The following is a 25416-nucleotide window of genomic DNA, read 5'->3' as shown; positions in this document are numbered from 1 at the left end:
ACTTTCTACTAGTATTATGTTTTTTTTAATAACTGATGAAGAAGGTATACAATGTAATTATTTTATGGTATTTTTATTCTAAAAATAATTAATTACATATTTTTTTTTTTTTAATAAAAAGTGGAGCAAAGTTACCTATAGTGTGGGGTATCTTTGCTTCACCTCATAAAATTTTGTATAGTAACATATAGGTGGAGCAAAACTAATGAGTTGCTTAAATTAACCTTGCTCCAAAAATATTATTTGTGCAAAAAAAAACTAAAAAAGAAGGCAGCATATTCGGCTGAGTACTTCCTCAACATTCAGGGGAAATATTCCGCATTTTCGAAACCCTTCCTCTAAATTAAATTTGATTTGTGGACCAAGCAAGTCCATCACCTTTGACAAAAATGGAGGAGAGTGTTGCTTCTATATATTAGTGTTGCGGATGCCATCTTCAGTACTTTTCAAAACTGACAAAATTTTTCGTCAGGCTATTTTTAGGGGCCGAAAAAAAGCCACGTCTGTAGGTTGCGCCAAATGTGTACTGTTTGGAGGCAGACAAATTAAATGATTGTCGTTTTCACGACAGAGTTGAAGTGCATGTACTGTAATATGCGAAGAGAGGTTTTCGTATAGTAATACCTTTTTACCATTCAGCTTCTTAACATAGGCACCAACTGGTACCTGGCCAAGCCAATCTGCAAAAATATTTGCATCCAACCATCCGGAACTGCTAGCGTTGTAGCGGCATCCTTTTGGCCCATTCTCAGCCCAAGTAGTCCACATTTTAGCAGCCCGGTAATTAACATAGGGTGGTAAAAGTTCACCTTTGCCGTTTCCACAGAACATAATGGACACAGAGGTCTTTGAAGCGTTTCTAATTAGTCCTGGATACTTGCAACCTCTCTTGACAATGACTTTCTTTTTGCCGGGATCAACAGTGAGATTAGTTTCATCACAATTCCATATATTTGTTGGAGCAACGCCGCCTAACTCGACTGCCAGATTTTCGAAAAAGCTTCTCAATATGTTTTCATCAACTCCTGCTCGTACACGTTTAATATTTTCTGCAAAACGTAGGGAAATTTCAGGATATCTCACCATAATTTTTTTGATCAAATCCTCTCCAGGGAAGTTATCCTTGAAAATTTTGACATCTCTTCCACAACGGTTTAAATAATTTTTGATAATGTTTTTTAGTTCCCTTGCGTTAGTAGGGAACCCATACTCTCCCATATAAATCAGGCAATTAACAAATTGGTTTTCTTCGCCAGGAGTAAATACGTTTTGCCTCCCTGGCGTTTTGGAATGTTTCCCTTTCAGTTTATTTAAAATGGTCCTTCTTGCAATCTTATATTTTTCTTCTGCCCTTCTGTGTGAGATTTCACCTCTTCTTGTTTCATTTAAACACTATTGTAGGGTTTCTTGTCTATAGTCAGCATAGCGCCGTGATCCTAGTACTGTTTTAGGTGTTCTAGGCATATCTGTAACAAAAATATATATTAAACATAATATATATTTCGGGGTAACTTTGCGCCACTTTTTTGGAGCAAAGTTACCCCGAGTCACCTGATAATTTGTAAAATTAGGTTAGAAAAAGAAAAGTTTATCATTTGTTCATTTATAAGTCACAATTTAGTAAAAAAGTTGATAAATAGTAGACACTTAACGCATACACAAATACTTACTTGTGAGATAATAGCACAACTTTCTACACACACCAAATTTTATACGTAGTTTTTACCGAAGTTTTTACACCACCACCTTCTCGACTCACTGTAGGCATGTAAATGGAAGAGCAAGTCGATGCTGCAGATGGGGAGACTTTGTCAATAGGCAACCAGTAAAACGGCAACGCGCGTTTTGTGAAGACGGTTTTTAATTCATAGGTAAATTAAAATGAAACTTTTTTTAGTAATTGAGCAAAGTTACCCTGGCAGGGGCAAAGTTACCCCAAAGTTGTGATTATGATCACAAAATGTAGATAAATTAAAAAAAAACAGAAATAAGGAAAGATAACCCAAATTTTATAAAAAAATTGTTATTTCTACAATGTAAATAAAAATTGAGAAATTAATTATATTCACATACTTAGGCCATGCTATGAGAGGGGAAAGTTACTTATTATTGCAGCTTATTATGCAAGGCAATATTCTAGGAAAGCGAAATGTGGGAAGATGGAGAATATCGTGGTTTAATAACTTGAGGGAATGGTTTGAATGCAGTAGTGCAGAACTGTTTAGAGCGGCAGTATTTGTGTATTTTGGTATTGTTATATTGTGCCTCGTATTGATTTTAAAAACTCTGGGAAATTTGTAGAAAACTAATTATTGGGTCTGTTGTTATTTTGTTTATTGAACACAAAATTGGGAAAGTTGAAAGTCAATTTTGAGAATTCCGGAATTTGGTTAGATTTTGAAGGACTGAAATATCATTGGTTAAAGAAAAGTTGGTACAAGCAGAAAATTTCATATTTAATGGATTTTGAAAGCCAAGAGGATTTTTATCTAATGCTGGCCTTAGAAGGAATAACATTAAATCCGGAGAATTGATTTAGTGCTGTAAGTTATTAAAGGTGTAAAAGTAAATTTTTTTTGAGTAAAAGTTTTAAAGAAAAGTGGTAGTAGTTATGGTCTATGAATGCTGATTGGAAGAAGTTGCAGTAGTTAGGTTTTACAGTATTTTTTGTAAGTACAAATAAGTTATTATTCATCGGAAGAATCACAGACAAGGAGATTTGTGACAGCCAAAAGAGGTAGAAAGTATTATTAGGACGTTTGATCTAGGTTCTAAGTAAGCAGACAAAAAGAAGGAGTTTAGCTAGAGAGTTAATAATAAACGATTATCAGAGACAATTTTGAATTAAAAGTTAACCGGGTTATTTAAATACAATATTGCAGAGGAATAAGGATTGGAACGAAACACATGATACAATTAATTTGTAAGGTTTTTTTTGTTAATTTTCTATAAAGCAGTATTATTAGTAGTAGTTATTTGTTAAAGCTAATTTAATTTGGACTGAACAGTGATATTTCTAAGTAATTTATTTATTAATTTGTAAGGTTTTTTTTGTTAATTTTCTATAAAGCAGTATTATTAGTAGTAGTTATTTGTTAAAGCTAATTTAATTTGGACTGAACATTGATATTTCTAAGTAATTTATTTATTACTTGTAATAATTTTTTAAAGGGATTTTAGCTTTATTTATTTCCTTCTACTCCTGTTTATTATTGAACACTAGCTAAAGACAACGGTGGTTCTGAATTCTAATAAGAACCCTGAGATATAATAAAAACCTTATTAATAATTTGGCATCTATAATTTAAAAATTCAATAACTTTTTTGTTGGTTGTTAATTATATGGAAATTTATTAAAACAGAAATTATACTTAATTTCTAAATTGTTTCGTGGAATTTTATAATCTTGTGCTTCTACGGACTTTTTTTCAGACTAAAAGTGGCAATTGAGTGATCGGTGTGATACAAAGTAAGAGAAAAATATAAAATTACAAACCAACTCAACTGTAAGTACGAAATGTTTTTAAACTAACGTAAAAATTACTAAACAGTTGTCAATTTAAAAAAAAAACTGGTTTTTAGGTATAGGGTATTCAAGAGTTTAAAGCTTTTGAACTGTTGAGATTTAAGAAATCCGAAATTGTTGCAAAATAAATGGTCTAGGAAGTACAGACAAATAAATGGATAACGACGGTTACAGCACAGATGAGAAAGTGAAAAGGAAAAGAGACAAAAGAAACGAAGATGAAATAAAAATTAAAAAAAATTGAATATCTTCAACAAAAACAGAAAGATCTCATCAGGACGACGTATTGGATCTGCTATTCAAAGAGATAAGGGAAGGTAAAAAAGAAGTAAAACAAATAAAAAAACTTGTTAGATCAGCTGCGACCCATTCGTCACTATCAGTTAGGCATTTGCCGGAGATTTTAATGGCTTGCTTTTAGCATCAAAAGAACAACCCCTCCTATATATATATATATATATATATATATATATATATATATATATATATATATATATATATATATATATATATATATATATATCGGCGATCCCTGCTTCAGCGACCTCCCGCCCACACCGCTCAGGCCACGTCAGTTCAGACCACGTCAGCGCATACCGTTCCCGCGCATACAGCGAGTATAAAAGCAGTCACACAGGGTAAGACCGCTTATCCCACAGACTGATCGACCACCTGATCAGGGTCTAACCAGGCGTGCAGGGAAGTAGGTACGTTTGCCGTTTCAAGTACCTACAGAAGCAGACGAGGGCACCACCCAGGAAAACCCAGAAGCCGAAAGGAGAAATCTTCAAGCGCTGGCGGTGCACGAGCGGGACGCCGAAGAAGAAAGAAGGCAAAAATATCTTAAGTTTTTGACATGTAAATATCTTAGAATGGCAATAAACGTTTTTATTTTATTTTTATTTTTTATTTTTATTTTTATAGACCGCTTATCACTCAACACTGAGGAGTAGGCAGATTAAGACCTCAGTGCCGAGAGACAGTTCTTGTATTTATGCAGAACACGGTACAGAATACTGGTACGTCTCGAGTGAGGGGAGTAGGAAGATTAAGACCCCGAACTCGAACGGAACCGTATCACACTTGATAATGGCTCCAAAATGGGTGCCGAAACGTCGAGTAATAAATTCCCAACGCGGTTATTCCCGAGAACTAAGTAATTTATATATATATATATATATATATATACATATATATATATATTAATATATATATATATATATATATATATATATATATATATATATATATATATATATATATATATATATATATAATGAAATTATAAAAAGAAGTCGAAAGACTGACGGGTAAATACTATAAAGATACTATAGTCAAAATACCGTCATTTAATTCGTGACCTTAATCAAGGTAAAAAGTTACTTTTTATATAGTTTTATTGACTTATTATCCTAACAAATTGTTGATTTGTGTCAATTTGCAACTACATGCGTGAAATGACACAGTTTAGTTAGTCTAACCTCCAATAGTCATGTCTTAAAACTAAAACTTAAATAGAAATATTTGTATGTGTTTACAACAGTGCTACTTGGTACACAATGAGACACAGTGTGATAATACACAATATAATATACACAAATTATATATATATATATATATATATATATATATATATATATATATATATATATATATATATATATATATATATATATTTATATATATATATATATATATATATATATATATATATATATATATATATATATATATATATATATATATATATATGTTCCTCCGTTGTTTTAGAATTGCATCGAAGTCTCAGCGGAATGGCGAATTCGTTCGACAGGTTCTAGACCTCCCATGATGACGTCAAAACATCTAGATCTTTGTGAAGCGCCGTTACAATACAGAGGTATACACACACATACAAACGCTTACATATATCTCAAGAACTGATTCATCGTGGATGCTCAGTTGTAAGAAAGAGTTTTTTGTGTGACTTTTGTTGTTAATAAGTGGATATAATTTTTGTTTGTTTTTTTTTTAATAATAAAAGTAATTTCTCTTCTGAATTGCAAGTAAAATAATCTAAAATAAACCAATAATAAATTGAGAGACATATTATGGTCACATTTTATTTGCACTAAATCTCGATCTAGTTTAGATTTACAAATCCACATTCTGTTCAAACCAATGTTCATCATACTAAAATCTTTTATTGGTTTTCAGATCGCAAAATTTTAATTTGTTGTTCATTTTCCCTGAAATTCAAAATGGAATACACGGGTAGTAAAATGTTTATTAGACGATAAAATGCAGGAATTGAAGCTGAAACATTTTATCTTCATTACCTAATAATATTCTGTGATGATAGAATTCAGAGTATTTTCGATAGGATGTGACTATTTTCAGAAAATCAGTAAACGATAATAGATACAAACTGTATGGTTAGACTTTAAAGATCGATTGAAATTATTTCTTACGACTGTATATTTATATTGATTTTGATTTATAGGAAAAATAAATACCCAATTTTATTGGTAAATAAATTTTAAATACTTGTAGTTTATAGATAATGTAATATTTTTAATAGAATATATATCAGTAAAGATATTTGGAGTATATCAACGTACATTTTGGTAATACACATACCGTTACGTAAAATACGGCACAAAAAAAACTACTAAAATGGTTTTAACTCAAAAATAGTATCACTTATTTCCAAGGCGCATCAACCTAAAGTGTATTCCATGAATATACGACTATTTTGAATTTGGTATGAAAGTATTAATTTAACTGGCCAATGTGATGAATTGTACAACAGCATTCTCCCAATTTTTAAACTATGGATGAAATTGTGTACACTTATTTAGTAGAATATTCAATTAGCAGTACAAAAACAAAACAAAATTTTACGAATTCTGTTATTCTTCTAATCTCACAAACCTATTATCAACCATCAGATTCACAGTTATAATTACTGTTGTCGGTATTCTTATTTTGATGATGAATTATAACAGGATTAACTGGATCCATGCGACCTTTCACGAATCCATAATTCTTCAATTAAGTATTCACATTTTTTAAAAAATTTTTTTCCTCTTCTATAGTTCAGGAGTAGTAGTATCCAATGCTGGATGCCATGTTTCCAAGACTGCCTCGTCACTGGAACCTCTGTATTCAATATGGTTATCGTAATATGTTTTGAATTCCCCCAAATATATTCAATTCGATTGAATTTACAATGATAAGGCGATAGTCTTAACACACCACGTCCAAAGCTATGTATACTCTCTATACTATACTATATATATATATTGTGACGATTGGGGTTTATAGAAAATAATTTATAAGTTATATACTACATAATATTAGATATAAAAAAGTATTTGGTTATTTTAAGAAGTTAAATACTAGAAAATTTAATAAAAATATATTTATGTGAGGGCATTTTTAATAAATTAGCATATAATAATTGTAAAAAGTTGTATTTTAGTAGTTATGATTTTGTAGATATTTTTAAGTGAGCCATGTGACTAGGCAACACACTATACCCTCCATTCCTAAGTGTCATTTTAAGAATTTTACGAATATAAGTGGGGTTATATTGTTTGAAATGTGTATTTTATTAAATTAGAGTGTTAGTTACTAATTTGAATGTTTATTCTGATCTGAAAAGCCTAAATGTAAACAAAATTATTAATAGAAAAGAATGGAATTCTCTGGATCAGCGGAGATGACCATTGTTTACAGTCGAACATTCTCGATATAATGATTATGGCGGTGGATCGAACAGATATTTTTTCGAGAACATCTATATAGAAGTTAATAGAACGATTGGAACATGATCTCTTACCAGATGGTTCTGGAATAGAAAAAAGGATATAAATACCCGTGATTTGGATTCAATATGGCAGTTTTTGGAAGTTTTTAGTCAGAAGTCAGGCCAGTTTATTATGAAAGTTAGTTGGAGTCAGTGAATCAAGTACAAATAGTCCAATAGTTTGATATAGTGAGTTAAATGAAGATTAAAAATTATGCATATAATTTAATGCACATTTATAATTATACACAAATAATTATTGAAGATTAAAAAAAGTATATTGGAAGAAATTAAATTATATTATGGTTGGAGATTAGTATAAATCAACTTATAATAATTCGATATTGGTATATTGAAAAGAAGAATAAATATAAATGCTGTTTGCTGGTTTGCTTGGTGGTGTATAAATGCTGGTGAAGAAAAATATATCTTAAATTGGTAGAAGCTGATAATTGGAAAAAGAAATTTCACAAAAACAAGGATAACCGAAGTACGAAGACATTCAGTGGTGATTAGAATATGTATAGTGGAAACAGTTCATTTAGGCATTCAGTGAAAGAAAGGTACAAAATTTTGTTAATATAATTTAGTTAGTGTTATAACAATTTCAATTTTGAAGATAGTTTGTTTAAATTTAACATTGTCTATAGAATTTAATTAGTTTTATAAGAACATCAATTTAAAGATAGTTTATTTTAAATTTACATTGGCTAGGTTAGATATATATATGTGTGTTTCATAATAGTTATAATAAAGATAATTTAAAAAAGTACTTACAAGCTAATTCTTTGAGAACCGCGATAAAAACCCTATATATTATATTATTAAAAATACTCATTGCTCATCATTCAAACAAAAAAACACATCATAACAATTTTGGCACCCAACGCGGTGGCTCTCTATTTAAAAGAATTAGTTTGGGAAGATAAGTGCTGTCATATAATTAAATTAATTATCAGTAGAAAGAAAAAGTATAGATTTTAATTTTAATTATATTTGAACAAGTAAAGTCTCAAAATGTCTCCAGGAAAGAAAGGTACAAGAAGCAAAAAGAATGAAGAAGATGTGTTAGTAGAAACACAACCTATACAAGAGGAGAGTTTAGTTCAAGTTCCACAAGATACTGCAGAAATGAATCCAGAAAGAGAGGAAAATGTCAATATGGCAGCTTTGATGTCATTAATGATGCAGATGAACAAGACAATAGAAGAGAATTCAAAAGAAGTCAAAGAAGACATGAAAAAAATGGAACAGAAAATGGAAGAGAATACGAAGAAAATGGAAGAGAATACGAAAAAAATGGAAGAGAACACGAAAAAAATGGAAGAGAATTATAGAAAATTAGAAAAGAAAATAGAAGATAATAATAATAAAATTTTAAAGCAAATAGAAAAACAAATGGATAAAAAACTTGAAGCTGCAGAGAAAAAAGTAGCAAATGAAATAAAAATTATACGGAATGACTACAAGAAAAGGATAGAAAATGAGAGGACAGAAGTAAAGAGGATTATTCAAGATAATAAGATAGATATAGAACAGAAAATAGAGTTACAGAAATGTAACTTAGAAGTAAAAATTAACGAAGACAGGAGAAACACAGAAGAAAAATTAGACGATATACAACAAAATATCCAAATAAATAGTAATCAAATAAGAATTGTGGAACAGAGAATAGATGATATTTCACAAATGAGAGACATAGGGAGACCTTACTTAAATTTAACAAATGAGACTGGGATTAAATTCTCTGGTAATATAAAAAATTTGCATCCTAGAGTATACATAAATAGTTTAAAACATAAATTAAGATTGGTGAATAATATTAATGATATTAAAAATTATATTAGAATGACATTAAATGACAATGCAGCAACTTGGTTTGCTAGTATTGAGAATGATTTAGATAATTTTCAAACATTTGAAAATAAATTTTTAAATTATTATTGGGGTGAATTAGAGCAAGCAAAGTTTAGAGAAATTCTATATTTTGGAAAGTATAATCACAATTTAAAATCAAATATGGTAGATTATGCATTAAAACTGATAACAGTTGCAAAATATTTAGAACCACCACTTAGAGAGGAAGAAACAGTCTTAAATGTATCTAGACATTTTGATGCTGATGTTGTGCAAACCGTAACTGTACAAAATATTCAAACAATAGATAGTTTTATTAATTTTATTCAAAGAATACAAAGAGGCAATATGACAAGTAATACTAACAACAGAAAAAACAATAATAACTTTCAATATAAAAAAAATGATAATCAACAATATAGATAATCATATAACAATAATACTAGGTATGGTAATAATTTACAAAATTTTAATAATAATAACAGTAATCAAATTAGACAAAATTGTAATAACAATACTAGTTATAATAGACAACATTTTAATAACAGTACTAATAATAATAGACAAGATTTTAACAATAGAAGAAATACAGAGCGACCTAACTATAACAGACAGGTAAATTATGTTCGAACGAATAGGAGCTGCGAAGACAGGGAACGAAATCGTACAAGGCAAGAAAATGTGAGTAGAAGTCATAGTAGGGAAAGACATAGTACATCAGATCCAAGTGGTCAGATACAATCTGACAATTCTAATAATCAAAATTTTGTGCAGTAAACTTTCTGAATTACAAGTTAGGCCATTGCTATTATGAAAAACCTTCTGAATTTATTTCTTTAGATGAAGAGAAAATTATGGAATCTATTAATTTAATTTATATAAATGCTTTGGCCAAAAATAAAATGATTAAAATTATGATAGATACTGGTTCAGAAAGTACTTTAGTCTCGGAGAATTTTATTTTTAATACATTAAAATTATCAGATATAATAAAGATTCCAAAAATTAAAATTGTTGGTGCAAATAATAAGAAGTTGGGTGAAATTGATAAACTAGCCAATTTTAAAATTAATATTCTTAATAAAGAAATTAATATGCAAGGATTTATTGTCAAGGATTTATGTGTTGATATATTAATGAGAAATGATGAATTGGAAAAGAAGAAAGTAAAGATAGATTTTGAAGAAAAAATGGTAACTTTGGAAGGGCAAATAATTAAATTTATGCAGAAAGATGAGGTAGAAGAAGGAATAAGAGTTGATAGGATATTATTAAAAGAAAATAATGATGTTTATGAAGAAGAAATGTATTTTGATGATAGGGAAATGTCCCAAAAGAATGTAAAGAATAATTATTGTAGTGAATATTTAAGGAATGGAAATTTTAAGCAGATGGATGCCTACGAGGCGGAGTGCGTAAAATTGGAAGCAAGGAATAATGAGTACATAATGAAGAATAATTTTATTTGTAAAGAAGAAGATATGATAAAAGTTTTAAATTGCCCTGAAGAATATAAATCAATAGTCATTTCCATATTGCAGCAACACAAGGGACTTGTCAATAAAGAAAATAGAATTGCACAAAATTATATCCATAGTATAAAAGTTAAAGAAGAAAAAGATTTTAAAACAAAATCATACCCAATACCATATAAATACAGAGAAGAAGTAAACAAAACAATTAATAATATGTTAGAAGATGGGATCATTGAGAAGGCAGACACACGTTTTATTAACCCCATAGTAGTAGTACGAAAAAGATCAGGTGAAATCAGGTTATGTTTGGATGCAAGGAATATTAACAAGATTACTGAAAAGCAATTTGAAGCACCAATGAGTATAGATGGAATATTAGGAAGAATTACAGGAATGTCATTTTTCACTAAAATCGATTTACAGCATAGTTTCTGGTTAATACCTCTAGAAAGAAAAAGTAGACAGTATACAGGATTTCAGATAGATGGAGTAGTATATCAATTCAAAGTAGTACCATTTGGACTTCAATCATCTTGCAGTGCTCTATGTAGATGTCTTCATGATATTTTGGATCAATATGAACATTTTGTAATTCACTACATTGATGATATATTAATTTTTTCTAAAACGGCTGAAGATCATGAGAAACACCTAAAAATTATAATAAATAGATTAGACAAAGTTGGACTAAAAATAAATCAAGAAAAATGTACATTTTTTCAAAAAGAAGTCATATATCTAGGTTATAAACTTAACACTAAGATAATCGAAATGGATCCAGAACGGACACAAGTCATTCAGGAATATAAAACACCACACAATTTAAGAACTTTAAGAGGATTTATTGGAATAATTAATTATTATAAAAGGATGATACCAGATCTAAGTATAAAAGAAATTCCATTACTTGAACTACTGAGAAAAGGTGTAAAATGGAGATGGGATCAGAGAAGAGAACTAGCATTCCAAGAAATTAAAAACATTTTTCTGTCAAATTTGAAAATATACTATCCTGACTACACACAGCCATTCATATTAAGAACAGATGCATCAATAGAGAGATTATCAGGGGTATTATTGCAAATACATGATGGGGTCGAATACCCAATACAATTCATTTCAAGAATTACAAAGCCACATGAAAAGGGTTACTCAGTTTCAGAATTAGAACTAGCAAGTATAATACACTGTGTCACAAAATTAAGATTTTATTTGTTGGGTAATGAATTTACAATAGAAACAGATCACCAAGCTTTAACATCTATATTAAATAACAAATATGGAAACAGTAGAATACATCGGTGGAGTCTAATACTTAGTGAATACTGCTTTGAAATCAAATACATTTCTGGAAAATCCAATATAGTGGCAGATGCTTTATCAAGGTTAGAAAATACATCACAAAAAGGGCAGCGAACAATAAAAATTGGATTAAATCAATTAGTAGAAAGTACTGGATTATATTCTAAAGAAGAAATTATAAGAGATCAGATCAATTTGAGTGAAAAACAAAAAGTCCTTAGGAAAGATGGAGTATATTATAAAATAATAAATGGCATAGAAGTATATGTAATAACTAGAACTTTAGCAAAGAAAATATTGAAAAATTTACATAACAATTATATGCATATTGGTTCAAGAAAGCTATGGATGCTATTTAGGGACAATTATTTTGCAAAGAATGACATAAGTATAGCAAAGGAAATTACTACCCAATGCCCAATATGTCAACTAAACAAAGAAAAGAATTTCAAAAACCAGAACACATATAAATTAATGTTGTATATGAAAAACTAAATACAGTTTCCATGGATTTTATTTCAAATTTAGTTCTCAGTCCAACAGGAAAAAAGCATATACTAGTGATAGTTGATTTATATACAAAATTTATTAAACTATATCCCTGCTCTAGAACAAATGTTAAAACATTAAAATTATATATTAATCAATTTTTCGAAGAAATAGGACCATTTAGAAATTGCATAATAGATAATGCTACATATTTTAACAACCAAAAATTTCGGACATTTTGTGAGAAAAAGGGAATCAACATTCATTTTACAAGTATCAGACATCCTCAGGCAAATCCTGCAGAAAGATATATTAAAGAAGTTATAAAATATTTAAGGATACTGTGCCAAAACCAACATGAAACTTGGCAGCAACATATACCACAAGTAGAATATTTTTTGAATAATACACATAATTTGAATACAGAGGAAGTACCAGAATATTTAATGTTTGGCCATATAGGAAACAGAAAGTGGATTAGTGAATATAATCAGGATATGTTAGAACAAGTAATGCAGAAAGTGAATAACCGAATTAGGAGGAAAGCTGAAAAATATATCAGAAGACAAAATCGAAATATAAAAAAACCAATCACATTTCAAAAAGGAGACCAAGTGTTAATTCGTTCACTTAGAAAAAGTAATGTTAAAGAAAACCGTTGTAAGAAATTACAACCAATGTTTGAAGGTCCATATACAATTGAAAATCAGAATGGACTAAATAGTTATGTGTTAATAGATGCAGAGAACAGACTAAGAGGCATATTTCATATCAACGACATTTTTCAATATCATGAAGAGATTGAATAATATTTTCTATACCTTTAACACAAATATAATAACACTAATAACTTACTGATATATCCATTTTATTCAATAGACTTGATTTGTTAAATGGTAGATGGTAGATTTCATTATTTTGAATCAATTTGACATCATACTTGTTGAATTTTGTATATATGGAAATTAATTTGTACCCTAAAAATCATAATTTGGGGTTAGACACAAAATTGATACTATAATTGCTATAAAAATGTCTTTCTAATATAATAAAGTGAAAAAAACTTACCAATTTATATTGATGAAAGTTATTTTGAATGGAAATAATTCCTAGATTTTGTCTATAAATAAACAGAACACCATATCTATTATATTTTTAATTAAGGTTATATTTATTCTCTGATATCGCATCCATTGCTCCATTTGACATGACAGTTTGACCATAGAATAGCCGAACTGTGCTCCGTTGTTCTCTGCTTTGACATAGACAGCGAACAGGGATGTATTTAACACATTTTAAATAAAAAAAAAAAAAAAAAAAAAAAAATTGATTTATTAAATTTAATAAGGTATGAGAAAATTAATATTTAAAAAAATAATAAGTAAATTATTTATTTTAAATATTATTTTGGGGTATTGTGACGATTGGGGTTTATAGAAAATAATTTATAAGTTATATACTACATAATATTAGATATAAAAAAGTATTTGGTTATTTTAAGAAGTTAAATACTAGAAAATTTAATAAAAATATATTTATGTGAGGGCATTTTTAATAAATTAGCATATAATAATTGTAAAAAGTTGTATTTTAGTAGTTATGATTTTGTAGATATTTTTAAGTGAGCCATGTGACTAGGCAACACACTATACCCTCCATTCCTAAGTGTCATTTTAAGAATTTTACGAATATAAGTGGGGTTATATTGTTTGAAATGTGTATTTTATTAAATTAGAGTGTTAGTTACTAATTTGAATGTTTACTCTGATCTGAAAAGCCTAAATGTAAACAAAATTATTAATAGAAAAGAATGGAATTCTCTGGATCAGCGGAGATGACCATTGTTTACAGTCGAACATTCTCGATATAATGATTATGGCGGTGGATCGAACAGATATTTTTTCGAGAACATCTATATAGAAGTTAATAGAACGATTGGAACATGATCTCTTACCAGATGGTTCTGGAATAGAAAAAAGGATATAAATACCCGTGATTTGGATTCAATATGGCAGTTTTTGGAAGTTTTTAGTCAGAAGTCAGGCCAGTTTATTATGAAAGTTAGTTGGAGTCAGTGAATCAAGTACAAATAGTCCAATAGTTTGATATAGTGAGTTAAATGAAGATTAAAAATTATGCATATAATTTAATGCACATTTATAATTATACACAAATAATTATTGAAGATTAAAAAAAGTATATTGGAAGAAATTAAATTATATTATGGTTGGAGATTAGTATAAATCAACTTATAATAATTGGATATTGGTATATTGAAAAGAAGAATAAATATAAATGCTGTTTGCTGGTTTGCTTGGTGGTGTATAAATGCTGGTGAAGAAAAATATATCTTAAATTGGTAGAAGCTGATAATTGGAAAAAGAAATTTCACAAAAACAAGGATAACCGAAGTACGAAGACATTCAGTGGTGATTAGAATATGTATAGTGGAAAACAGTTCATTTAGGCATTCAGTGTAAGAAAGGTACAAAATTTTGTTAATATAATTTAGTTAGTGTTATAACAATTTCAATTTTGAAGATAGTTTGTTTAAATTTAACATTGTCTATAGAATTTAATTAGTTTTATAAGAACATCAATTTAAAGATAGTTTATTTTAAATTTACATTGGCTAGGTTAGATATATATATATGTGTGTTTCATAATAGTTATAATAAAGATAATTTAAAAAAGTACTTACAAGCTAATTCTTTGAGAACCGCGATAAAAACCCTATATATATTATTAAAATACTCATTGCTCATCATTCAAACAAAAAAACACATCATAACAATATATATATATATATATATATATATATATATATATATATATATTATATATATATATATATATATATATATATATATATATATATATATAGTATAGATATAGATATATATATATATATATATATATATATATATATATATATATATATATATATATATATATATATATATCTATATCTATACTATATATATATATATATATAATATATATATATATATATATATATATATATATATATATATATATATATATATATACATATATATACATGTTTATATGTTTGGTGTGCATTACGTTCAGTTAACGTTAGTAATTGAGGCATCAAACGTTACTGAGGTCATGTAATATTTTCATGCGGCCCAGGCGTTTGTTGATTACTTATTTAAAATTTCCCAATACTACGGAGCATTATCCAGTACTATAACAGATAATTCATGTAAACTTCGTAACAGTTTTTTTTTCAACCGTTTCACAAACATATCCGTATTCATATTGTCATGATATTCGGCCCATTTTGATTTCGTTGAAAACACAAGATCGGTTCCATCAAAAGAATAAGAGGACATAGTGGCAATAATACGACTCGCAAGTAGAAAAAGCAAACTGCACATAAAGATGAGAATGAGACTGATAAACGGCATCATACTTCCAATAATCACATATGCATCTCTCACATGGGGACACATAAGCAATTCACATAAAAAGAAAATATAAGCAGCCCACAATAAAATCCTCAGAGAAGCGGCAGAGGTACCCAGGTAAGTCGCTGAACGCTTTCTGTTTAAAGAACTGTAACAAGTAAGGGTTATGGATAAAATGGCAGATAGCTCTGAGAGATAATAAGATATGATGCGTTCCATCGATAGAAGCACAAAAGACCAAAACAGCAAATTCTGGCAAACACATAAAGTCTAGATAATTCGTAGATCTACCAACGGAAGAAGCCCCAGCACGCAGCACTGGAAGTTTTAATAATTAATTTTTATTTTCAGGACAACCTTAAAAAAATAATAATTAAATAAAAATGCTTCGGCCATCAAAAAAAATTAAATAATACTAACAAAAAGGCGACAGCTTTCGAAAAAAATTAACAGAACCTCCAAACCTGGGCACGAAGGGCCGACATCCTCGGGCACCGAGTTGCCGAACTAAGCGCAACCCGGAGCGGAGACTCGAGGTCCTAGCAAGCAATTTCAGTTCGACGATACGTCACTAGAGAGAGCAGGAAACGGGCGCTTCACGCTAGCCTGCATTGATGGGGTTAGGATATCGTGTTGGAGTTCATGTACCCAGGACTTCCACACGAAAAGAATTTGGCTGATAGCAAGCCTTTATCGCGCATCATAGTGCTGCAGGTGGAAAAGGGATTTTATCTCAAAACTCTCCAGAGACAGAAATTTTAAATACATTTCTTTCTTTTAATTTCTGTAACACTGAATCTAGAGAAACATGTTCTTTTCACGCATTTTATTTATACTCTTACGGATTTCAAATTTGCAACCTTCGGGAAGATCTTATAGTCTTTGGATGTGGGCGAGGTTTGCGTTGTGCGACATATTGTATACTTTGTCTACTTTTTGCTTATTGCAAAATTGACTGTAGTTTTGTTTTACTAATACAGAGTACATCACATACGCTTATGAACAGATAAAACTTATAGCAATGGTGTCCCATTCGTTTTCTCAACAATAAAATAAGCATGTAGATTAAATATAAAGTTATCTACATCTAAAACACGTCTCGGCATTTTTGGTTTCAATACAAAAACACACTCTTTGAAATTAGAATCAGTACTAAATTATGTCAAAATGAAAGCAAATCCTTTTTATTTGAATAATTTTTGGAGCAATTTACTTTCGTACCTCTTATTTTGAGCAGTAAAATATTCATTATCGCGATAATCCAAAAAAGAGTAGAATATTTATGGAATAGACTATGCAATAAATATGGCAACTCAATCTTACAAAAATATTTACATTGTTTAATTATTACACTTAACCATATGTTGAACAGTTCCGTATATTCAAAGAATATTATTAAATTGTTATTAGTAAATCACCGCAGTTTTCAGACCGCAGACACTTAAGTATGAGAAAATGACATTTTTCACTTTCTTCAGTTTTCAGAAAACTTCAGTTTTCTTTCTTGTAAATATTCTGGCCATTTGATTAGGATTTGATGTGCATTTAAATTATTTTAAAATTTAAAGCACATTAAAACACATTTAACACATACCAGTTCAACGCTCTTGATAAAATGGTACCTATTTATCTGGACAATTGCTAAAAAGCTAACGACAGGAACACCTATAGGAAGAAGAAGCAGGGGCCGATCGCGAATTAGTAGGGTTAGATGGAGTTGAGACCTACTTAGGGATACTAGCGATCAGAAGACGGCAGCATGTTGTCAGAAACCGAACAGAATGGCGACGAATCTTAGAGCAGGCCAGGATCCACAGAGGATTGTTGAGCCAAAGATGAAGATGACTTATCTGGTAAGCATGTATGTCCCAACTTGGTTCATTGTGGTTTTGTTTCTCCTCTTCGTGATCGTTGTTTTAATACATGAAGTACTTAGTGCATGCATATCAGCGGTATTGGTGTCAGCAGTTTCAAGTATTAGCGGTATTTGCTAGTGCAGCTAAGCTAAAAATATACAGAATGAGTCATGATAAACTGTAAATACTCCTATTTTACTCCTATGGTCAATAACAAATTACCATTAAAAAGTGTCTGTTGTAATATGTATATGTATAAGTAATATGAGTATTTACAATTCGTCATGACTCACCCTGTAAAACGTACATACGAGGATAGATTGATATTAAACTAGCCTTTGATAGATGGCGCTACTTGATACCGAATTGGTTTTGGTGACATTTGCCAATTATGACATGACATCTGTCAAAATTTTAAGTTTTAAAAACGATTATTTTGGTTTTTACAGCCGTCAAAAGCAAGCATATTTTGTGTTTTCGGAGAAATGGAAAAACTCGAGTATCGTTCGGTGATTAAGTTCCTCCACAAAAAAGGTAAAACGAATGTGCAAATCAAAGCCGACCTAGACGAAGTTTATGATAAGGTTGCACCTTCGTTAGCAACAGTAAAATTTTGGAAAGCTGAATTTGTTCGTGGTCGTTCGAGTGTTTTTGATGATGAGCGTCCCGGGATGCCAAATGAAGACACCACGCCGAGAATCATCAACAAAGTCTATGACATGATTATGGCAGATCGTCGAATTAGGCTCCGCGAGTTAATAGAGGTCCTAAAGATTTCCTACGAACGCGTACACAACATCATTCACCATCATTTGGACATGAAAAAGCTATCCGCGCGATGGGTGCCGCGTTTGCTGACAATCGATCAAATGCAAAAACGTATGACCACTTCAGAGACGCTTTTGGCGATGCTACGGCGCGATCGAAGGATTTTTTTCGCCGATTTATCACCGTTGATGAAACCTGGGTGCATTATTACACACCGGAAACCAAAGATCAGTCGAAACAGTGGCGCAAACGCATCAAAGGACCGCCGGAGAAGGCAAAGAGTGCACATTCGGCCGGCAAAGTGATGTCGACTGTTTACTGAGATGCGAAGGGCATCATCCACATCGACTGCTTTAAAAAAGGAAAAACAATCAATGGTGAGTACTACGCAGCATTAATGGATCGATTCGATGCCGAATTGCGTCGAAAACGCCCTGGTTTGGAACGCAAAAAAGTGCTCTTTCACCAAGACAATGCTCCGGCTCACCGATCGGCCGTCGCCATGGCAAAATTACACGAATTGGGCTATAAATTGGTTGAACACCCACCGTGTTCCCCAAATATTGCAGCCAGTGATTTTTTCCTGTGTTCAACCCTAAAAAAATGGCTCGGAGGACGCCGTTTCGCAACAAATGATGAAGTCGTCGCTGAAACTTCTACCTATTTTAAAGAGCTCGAGCAAAAATACTATCCGGATGGGATAAAAAAATTAGATCGTTTTACTAAGTGTATCGAGCTAAAAGGGGACTATGTTGAGAAATAAATCGATTTAATTCCAAAAAGCTTGTTTTTTCTATCAAAGGCTAGTTTTATACCAATCCACCCTCGTATTTGTTTTTATTATAGTACCATTTATCTATAGAATAATATTAGACAAGAAATGATCTATGTCCATGCAATAAAACAATTTCTACATTAGTATTATAACCTTCCCAAATTATTTCGTCTATAACAAGTTTAAAGTACTTATTTTACCTGCATTTAATTATGCAAGTAGTCACCAAAGTTTCTATCATACACACGATTCGTTATTGATTGTTAATTCATCGGGGTAGATAAGTTCACTACTTTCTTCATAAATGTCTTCAATTTGGTTGTAGAGTTTACAGTCATTTTACGTATTAACTCCAGTTATACCATTTACGTTCTTGTATTGTAAATGGAAACAACAGCTACGAAGTGTAAAAATACTGAAGCAACTAATAATACTAAAAGAAGTCTAAGAGCAATCCAACAGTTGACTTTTAAAAGAGTTCGGTCCTGACAGGTATACTAGTTAGTGCGAATTTGTCAGCTTCAAACAAAAACAGTTATTTTGATAGTACATAGTTATTGATTAAATTTTTTTTATTTTCTCAATACAAGTGCATAAGAGTGCGTTCTCTTCCATCCTGTATTAACTCTTAAAAGGTATATAAAATAGAGTCATTTCACAGGAATTTATTGTATTTATTATAAGTCGGCTTGATACAAAAACTCTAAACAAGTTTATTCGTTATCTATAACGACATTATAAAATTGCCTATTCTAAAACAGGTCCGTATTTCAGGTCTTAATTAAGTTTAAATTATAAAGAAAAGATGTAAATCCAACTGACGGGACTTCTGACTACAGAAGCTCCCAAAAAGGAAAACAATACTAAAACTTATTCTTCTGCTGTGATTATTTACTAAAGATCAAGCTGTTGTATTTTCAGCCATTAAAAACCTAAAACTTCAAGATTACCTGATTCCACTAGGAATGTTGATCGCTCCCAAAAATATTTTATTTTCCTTACGGCTTCCTAACAACAGAGTATGTATGTATCTTGCAAAAAAAACTTTGTTGAACATTTTATGAATAATTATGGAGGGTCTATAGAATTTAATATGCAGAATGTCCCACGTCCCAATTTGTCCCACCATTCCGCATGCTTTACTAACTCAAGAAATTAAAAAATGGGGCCTTAAAACCATGTCTCCCATGTCATTTCTTAAGATAAGTGACGATTTGCCGGAATTCAGTCACGCTTATAGTTTTAGACGACAAATTTGTATCACACCACCGCTTGCCTCAATACCTAAATCCATATTAATTAATCATGATAAAACCAAATATAGGTTTTTTTTGTCACAAGATTCCTTGGTATGTTTTTCATGTAAAAGGCAAGGCCCACTACCAAACATTTTCGCAATCTACACCTACACAAATACTTCCAACTAACCCCTCAAATTTAAAACCGAACAACCAATCATTAATATAGATACAACCCAATCTACACAAAAAAAGTTTGGAAGAAATAGTCACACCTCCTCCAGCGCAAGACGTTTATTCAGAAAACCCTAGTCTAGACCCGTTTGTTAAACCAAATGATGCGCCATCCAAAAAACCAAAAAAAAGTAAGAAAAATACGCCAACTCACATACTCATGGAACCGGCCAAGGCATTCATCTTAGAGCATAACCCTCCATTTATTCTTGATTTAATCAAATATCCAATCTATTTGAAAATGTTTATGGTGCACAGGATCCATTCAGCGTCATAAAAAACTACACTAACGATTTAGAAGCTTTGGTGAAAATGCTAAAAGCAATATACCCTTATTTCAAACAAAGATCCATTAAATCTAGATATACAAAAATAAGAAAGAAACTACTGATACATTTACAGATGACCTATTCGGATACTGAGGCATCAGAAACTGAAAATAAGTTAATTTAGGGATCGAGTCATTAACTTCTGTAACAATCCCAAGTTTCAGTTTTTTTTATTATACAAGGGTTTATCTTCAATTTTGCAATGGAACATTAACGGTTTTTACAATAACCAACCTTCCGATGCTCCAAATAATTCTGGCCAAATACAATCCAGATATAATTTGTCTTTAGGAAACTAATTTCAAAAATAAAAAAATACAAGCTTTAAAACAATGTAAAAATTACTGCAAAGATCGAAATAGCCAAGAAAAAGCCAGCCAAACTTATTAACGCAAGTAGACTCAGAAGCATTAACTGAACTGTTACAAAAAATTCCCCAACCCAAACTTATTTTGGGCGATTTTAAATACTGGGGGAAGACTGCTAGAAGAGATATTTGAACAGTCCAACCTTTCAGTCTTAAACGACGGCAGGCTCCCTAGATTTAATATACAAAATGGTTAATCTTCATGTATAAACCTTACGAAATGCAAACCAGGTCTGACCCATAGCTTACCTAGGATAGGCTAGACTTCTAATACAACAGTGATCACTATCCACTTTTTATCCATAATAACAAAAAACCAATGTGAACAGATATTTATTCCAAAATGGAATTTAAAAAACCCTAACCGGAATCTTTTTTTAAATTTAATCGAAAGCAGTATGACCACATTTAAAAGTACCTCAAATATAGACGAGACATTAAAGAACCTTGTTACCATTATCAAAAAAGCTGCAGAACAAGCAATAGGAAAGACTACATGCATAAAACAACGTAATCCTGTCCCATGGTGGAATCACTAATGCAAAACAGCAGTTGAATCTAGCAAAAGAGCTTTTAACCATTATAAGCGCTACAAAACCGTTAAGAATAAAGAAAACAACGTGCTATAGCCAAGAAGACAACTAGAAAGGCTAAAAGCCAATCATGGACTCAATATGTATCAACGTTAAATGCAAATACTTCCATGAATAAAGTATAGAACAAAGTCCGAAGAATATTCGGATTAAATAGCAATCAGGATGTTAAAAGCCTTGAGATAAATGGAAAGGCAGTTACTAGTACTACTGAGATTGCCAAAATCCTTGCTAACATATACAAAAACCGATTCAGCAATATTAATTATAAAAAATGTTTCATTAATTACAAACAGCAAGACGAAAATAAGAAAATAAACATTATACTATCGAGTTAGAATCTATGGAGAAGCTATAAGCATATTAACGTGTGTATTAAAAACGGCGTAGGTAGGCGTGGCTAACGATGATACCAATATGGCGGTGGGATCATGGCCGTACTCAATAATATTAAATCTACTATAAAAATATGACTAGTTATTTAGAAGATTTAATCATATTCTAAAAAAGTGCAATACATTTTTAATAAACTATGATTTATTTATCCCGCGGTAAACACTAAAAACACGATATATTATACATAAAGATAAATTAATACAGTCAAATACTATTAATTTATTCTCTGAAGTACGGGACATTGCTTTGTTTACCTGTAGAACGTTATTCCTGAAGATTTTTTATTAACATTGCTTCTGCTACTGCAACTACGTTGAGAACAAGAAAACATTATTATGCACTATCACAATATATTATTACAGTTTCTATAAAAGTATTATAAAACTAAAAATATTCGAAAAACAACAAACGTAAACAAACGTATACGATCTGTCAAAAGTGTCAAAACAATCTTAACAATATGGCCGAAGTGAGGTCGTCTTTAGTCACGTGATGCCCTCTCCAAAGATTCTAACTCGATTCATTATACTTAACACAGATGAACCGTTAAATTTACCAATTTCTCCTTTAGAGTATACAGAAGCACTATCAAATCTCAAAGAAACTAGCGCTGGCCCGAACGATATTCCTAGTATTTTTATCAAACACCTTCCAGATAGCGCTCACACACAACTTCTAAATCTGTTTAATATTATTTGGCTGCAGCACAAATTTCCTCAAAAATGGCATGAATCCACAGATATACTTATACAAAATCCTAATGGTATTAAAACAAGTTCCGAGTCATACGGACCGATATCTTTAACATGCACCATGTGTAAGTTACTAAAAAAAATTATTAATAATAGACTGGGATGGCACCTGGAAAAACAAGATTTAATTATTCCAAAACAAAGTGGTTTTAGAGAGCAAAGGTCAACCAAAGAGGCATGTTGTGTATTAAAAAAAATTTATTTTTAATAAATTATTTTAAGGTATGTAATATAAAAGATATGCATTAGACGGAATAAATTTCAATTATGTGGATTTTTAGATGAGCGGAAATTGTACTAAATATGCAGTGTATTCAACAAAAGGAAAGGTATTTTTAATCCAGCTGGTAAAGAAAAATAATACTGTAGAGAATGAAAAGAAAAACGTTGCTTCCTTAATGAAAAAAGAAGGGTTGGGAATACAATTCAGCATATGATAACTGCCAGCCTAAGGTATGAGATATTAAGGACTTCAGAATAGCTACGAAAATTGTAAACCAAATTGAAACAGAGGTAAATTACTTTTATTTATTTAAGCAAAGTTTATATCGTAGAAAATGCAGAGAAACAACAGTATGCTGGCTACAGGTGATGGCCCTTTGAAAAAGCCAAAGCCTGATGTAGTGCTGGAGTTTGTGAAAGTTGCTGTTCCCGATATATATTAAGCATCGACTGTCCTTGGGACAGCACAGAAGTATTTGGAAGAGCTAAATTTACTATATATTCATACTTAGTATAATTGTAGGACAAAAGGAGGCCCACCAGCTAGGTGGACATGTAAGTTTAATTACTGTAACATTAGAAGTATCTGACTCCCTCCATTACTTCCAGTTCAAAATAAAGAGTTGTTATGTATGATAATTTTGAGAAATCTTAACTGTACATTTAATAATAATTTCAAGTAATACTTGTAATATAACACCTGTTGTTCCAATAGAATATTTCAATTCAAATATTCAAATGGTGCTTCAAATGGTAAGTAATCTTAAATGTACTTATGGCAATATGTAATAATAAAAACAAACACTACTACTAATGGAGTCGTGGCTATTATAATTGCAAATAAAAAACATTCGCCAAAAAAAAAAGGTTTGAATTATTCCAAAGGTTAATAGTAATCTATAGTTATGTTAAAAAACTGTTAAAACTGTTAAAAATTCTAAATGTAAATACTAAATACTAGTTGTGGATATTTTTTTGGTGATTTTGTTTTTTATGTATACTATGGTGGTTGTAAAGCAATTATTATATTATTTTATATTTAACAAACCTGATAATATTATATTTTTTAATTTTATAAATTGTTCTATAAACTTTCAAATTAACTTATCGTGAAGGTTTATAAATATATTTTTAAATAAAGAATATTAATATTTTAAATGTGTAATTAATTTTATATTTGATAAGGAAAGGTTTTATGAAAGGAATAAGCACTTATTTAAAAGGAGGGAGACAACTTGAACTCAATAAAGATATACTTGCTTAAGTTGTCTGAGTATAGTATAACCCTGATTTATTTTAAATTAAAATATAAAAAATACATTTTGACAAAAAAAATAAAAAGAATTACATTTAACATAATATAGGTAATCAATAATATATTTACATTCTCATGCATAACATTGTTGAATAAAATATCTCCTAAAATTTAAACCTTTTTCCACATCATTAACATTTCTATTTACTGGCACATCAGTATTTTCTAGAAAATCATTATCACTATCATTATTCTCCTGTAAACATATATTGCAGAGTATTGCTGTACTATTGTTGCAAGATATGTATTTAATTTGATTTGTAGGCCTCATTGCAAACAGTGAAACCATATTTTCCAGGTTCTAAATAGCCTATTGGCAACATTTCTTCTTCTTCTTCTCGTGCCACTCCTAGCGGAGATTGGAAATCATCATGGCCACTGCGACTTTGTTAGCAGCGCGCCTAAAAAGTTCAATCGAACTACACCCGAACCATTCACGTAGATTACGAAGCCACGATATTTTTCTTCTTCCCACACTTCTTTTGCCCTTAATTTTGCCCTGCATGATATTTCTTAAAAGTTCGTACTTTTCACCTCTCACAATGTGCCCCAAGTATTCCATCTTTCTAGTTTTTATCTCATTTAGAATTTCGCATCTTTTGTCTAAAGTTTGGAGTACTTGCGTGTTATTGACGCGGTCCATCCATGATATTCTGAGAATGCGCCTATAGCACCACATCTCGAAAGCTTCGATGTTT

At 30.5% G+C, this 25416-nt stretch overlaps 1 protein-coding gene across 1 annotated transcript; it reads right to left on the bottom strand.

The window, feature by feature from the left end:
* Window positions 1-468: 468 nt before the first annotated feature.
* Window positions 469-1218, bottom strand: LOC140434094 (uncharacterized). Its single transcript, XM_072522126.1, has one exon. It carries the CDS (start codon window positions 1216-1218, stop codon window positions 469-471), a length of 750 nt encoding a protein of 249 aa, XP_072378227.1.
* Between the last annotated feature and the right edge of the window lie 24198 nt (window positions 1219-25416).

This window comes from Diabrotica undecimpunctata, chromosome 1 (assembly GCF_040954645.1).
Source record: "Diabrotica undecimpunctata isolate CICGRU chromosome 1, icDiaUnde3, whole genome shotgun sequence".
NCBI lineage: Eukaryota > Metazoa > Arthropoda > Insecta > Coleoptera > Chrysomelidae > Diabrotica > Diabrotica undecimpunctata.
The sequence above is the reverse complement of the archived record's forward strand: the minus strand, read 5'-3'. Positions and strand labels throughout refer to the sequence as shown.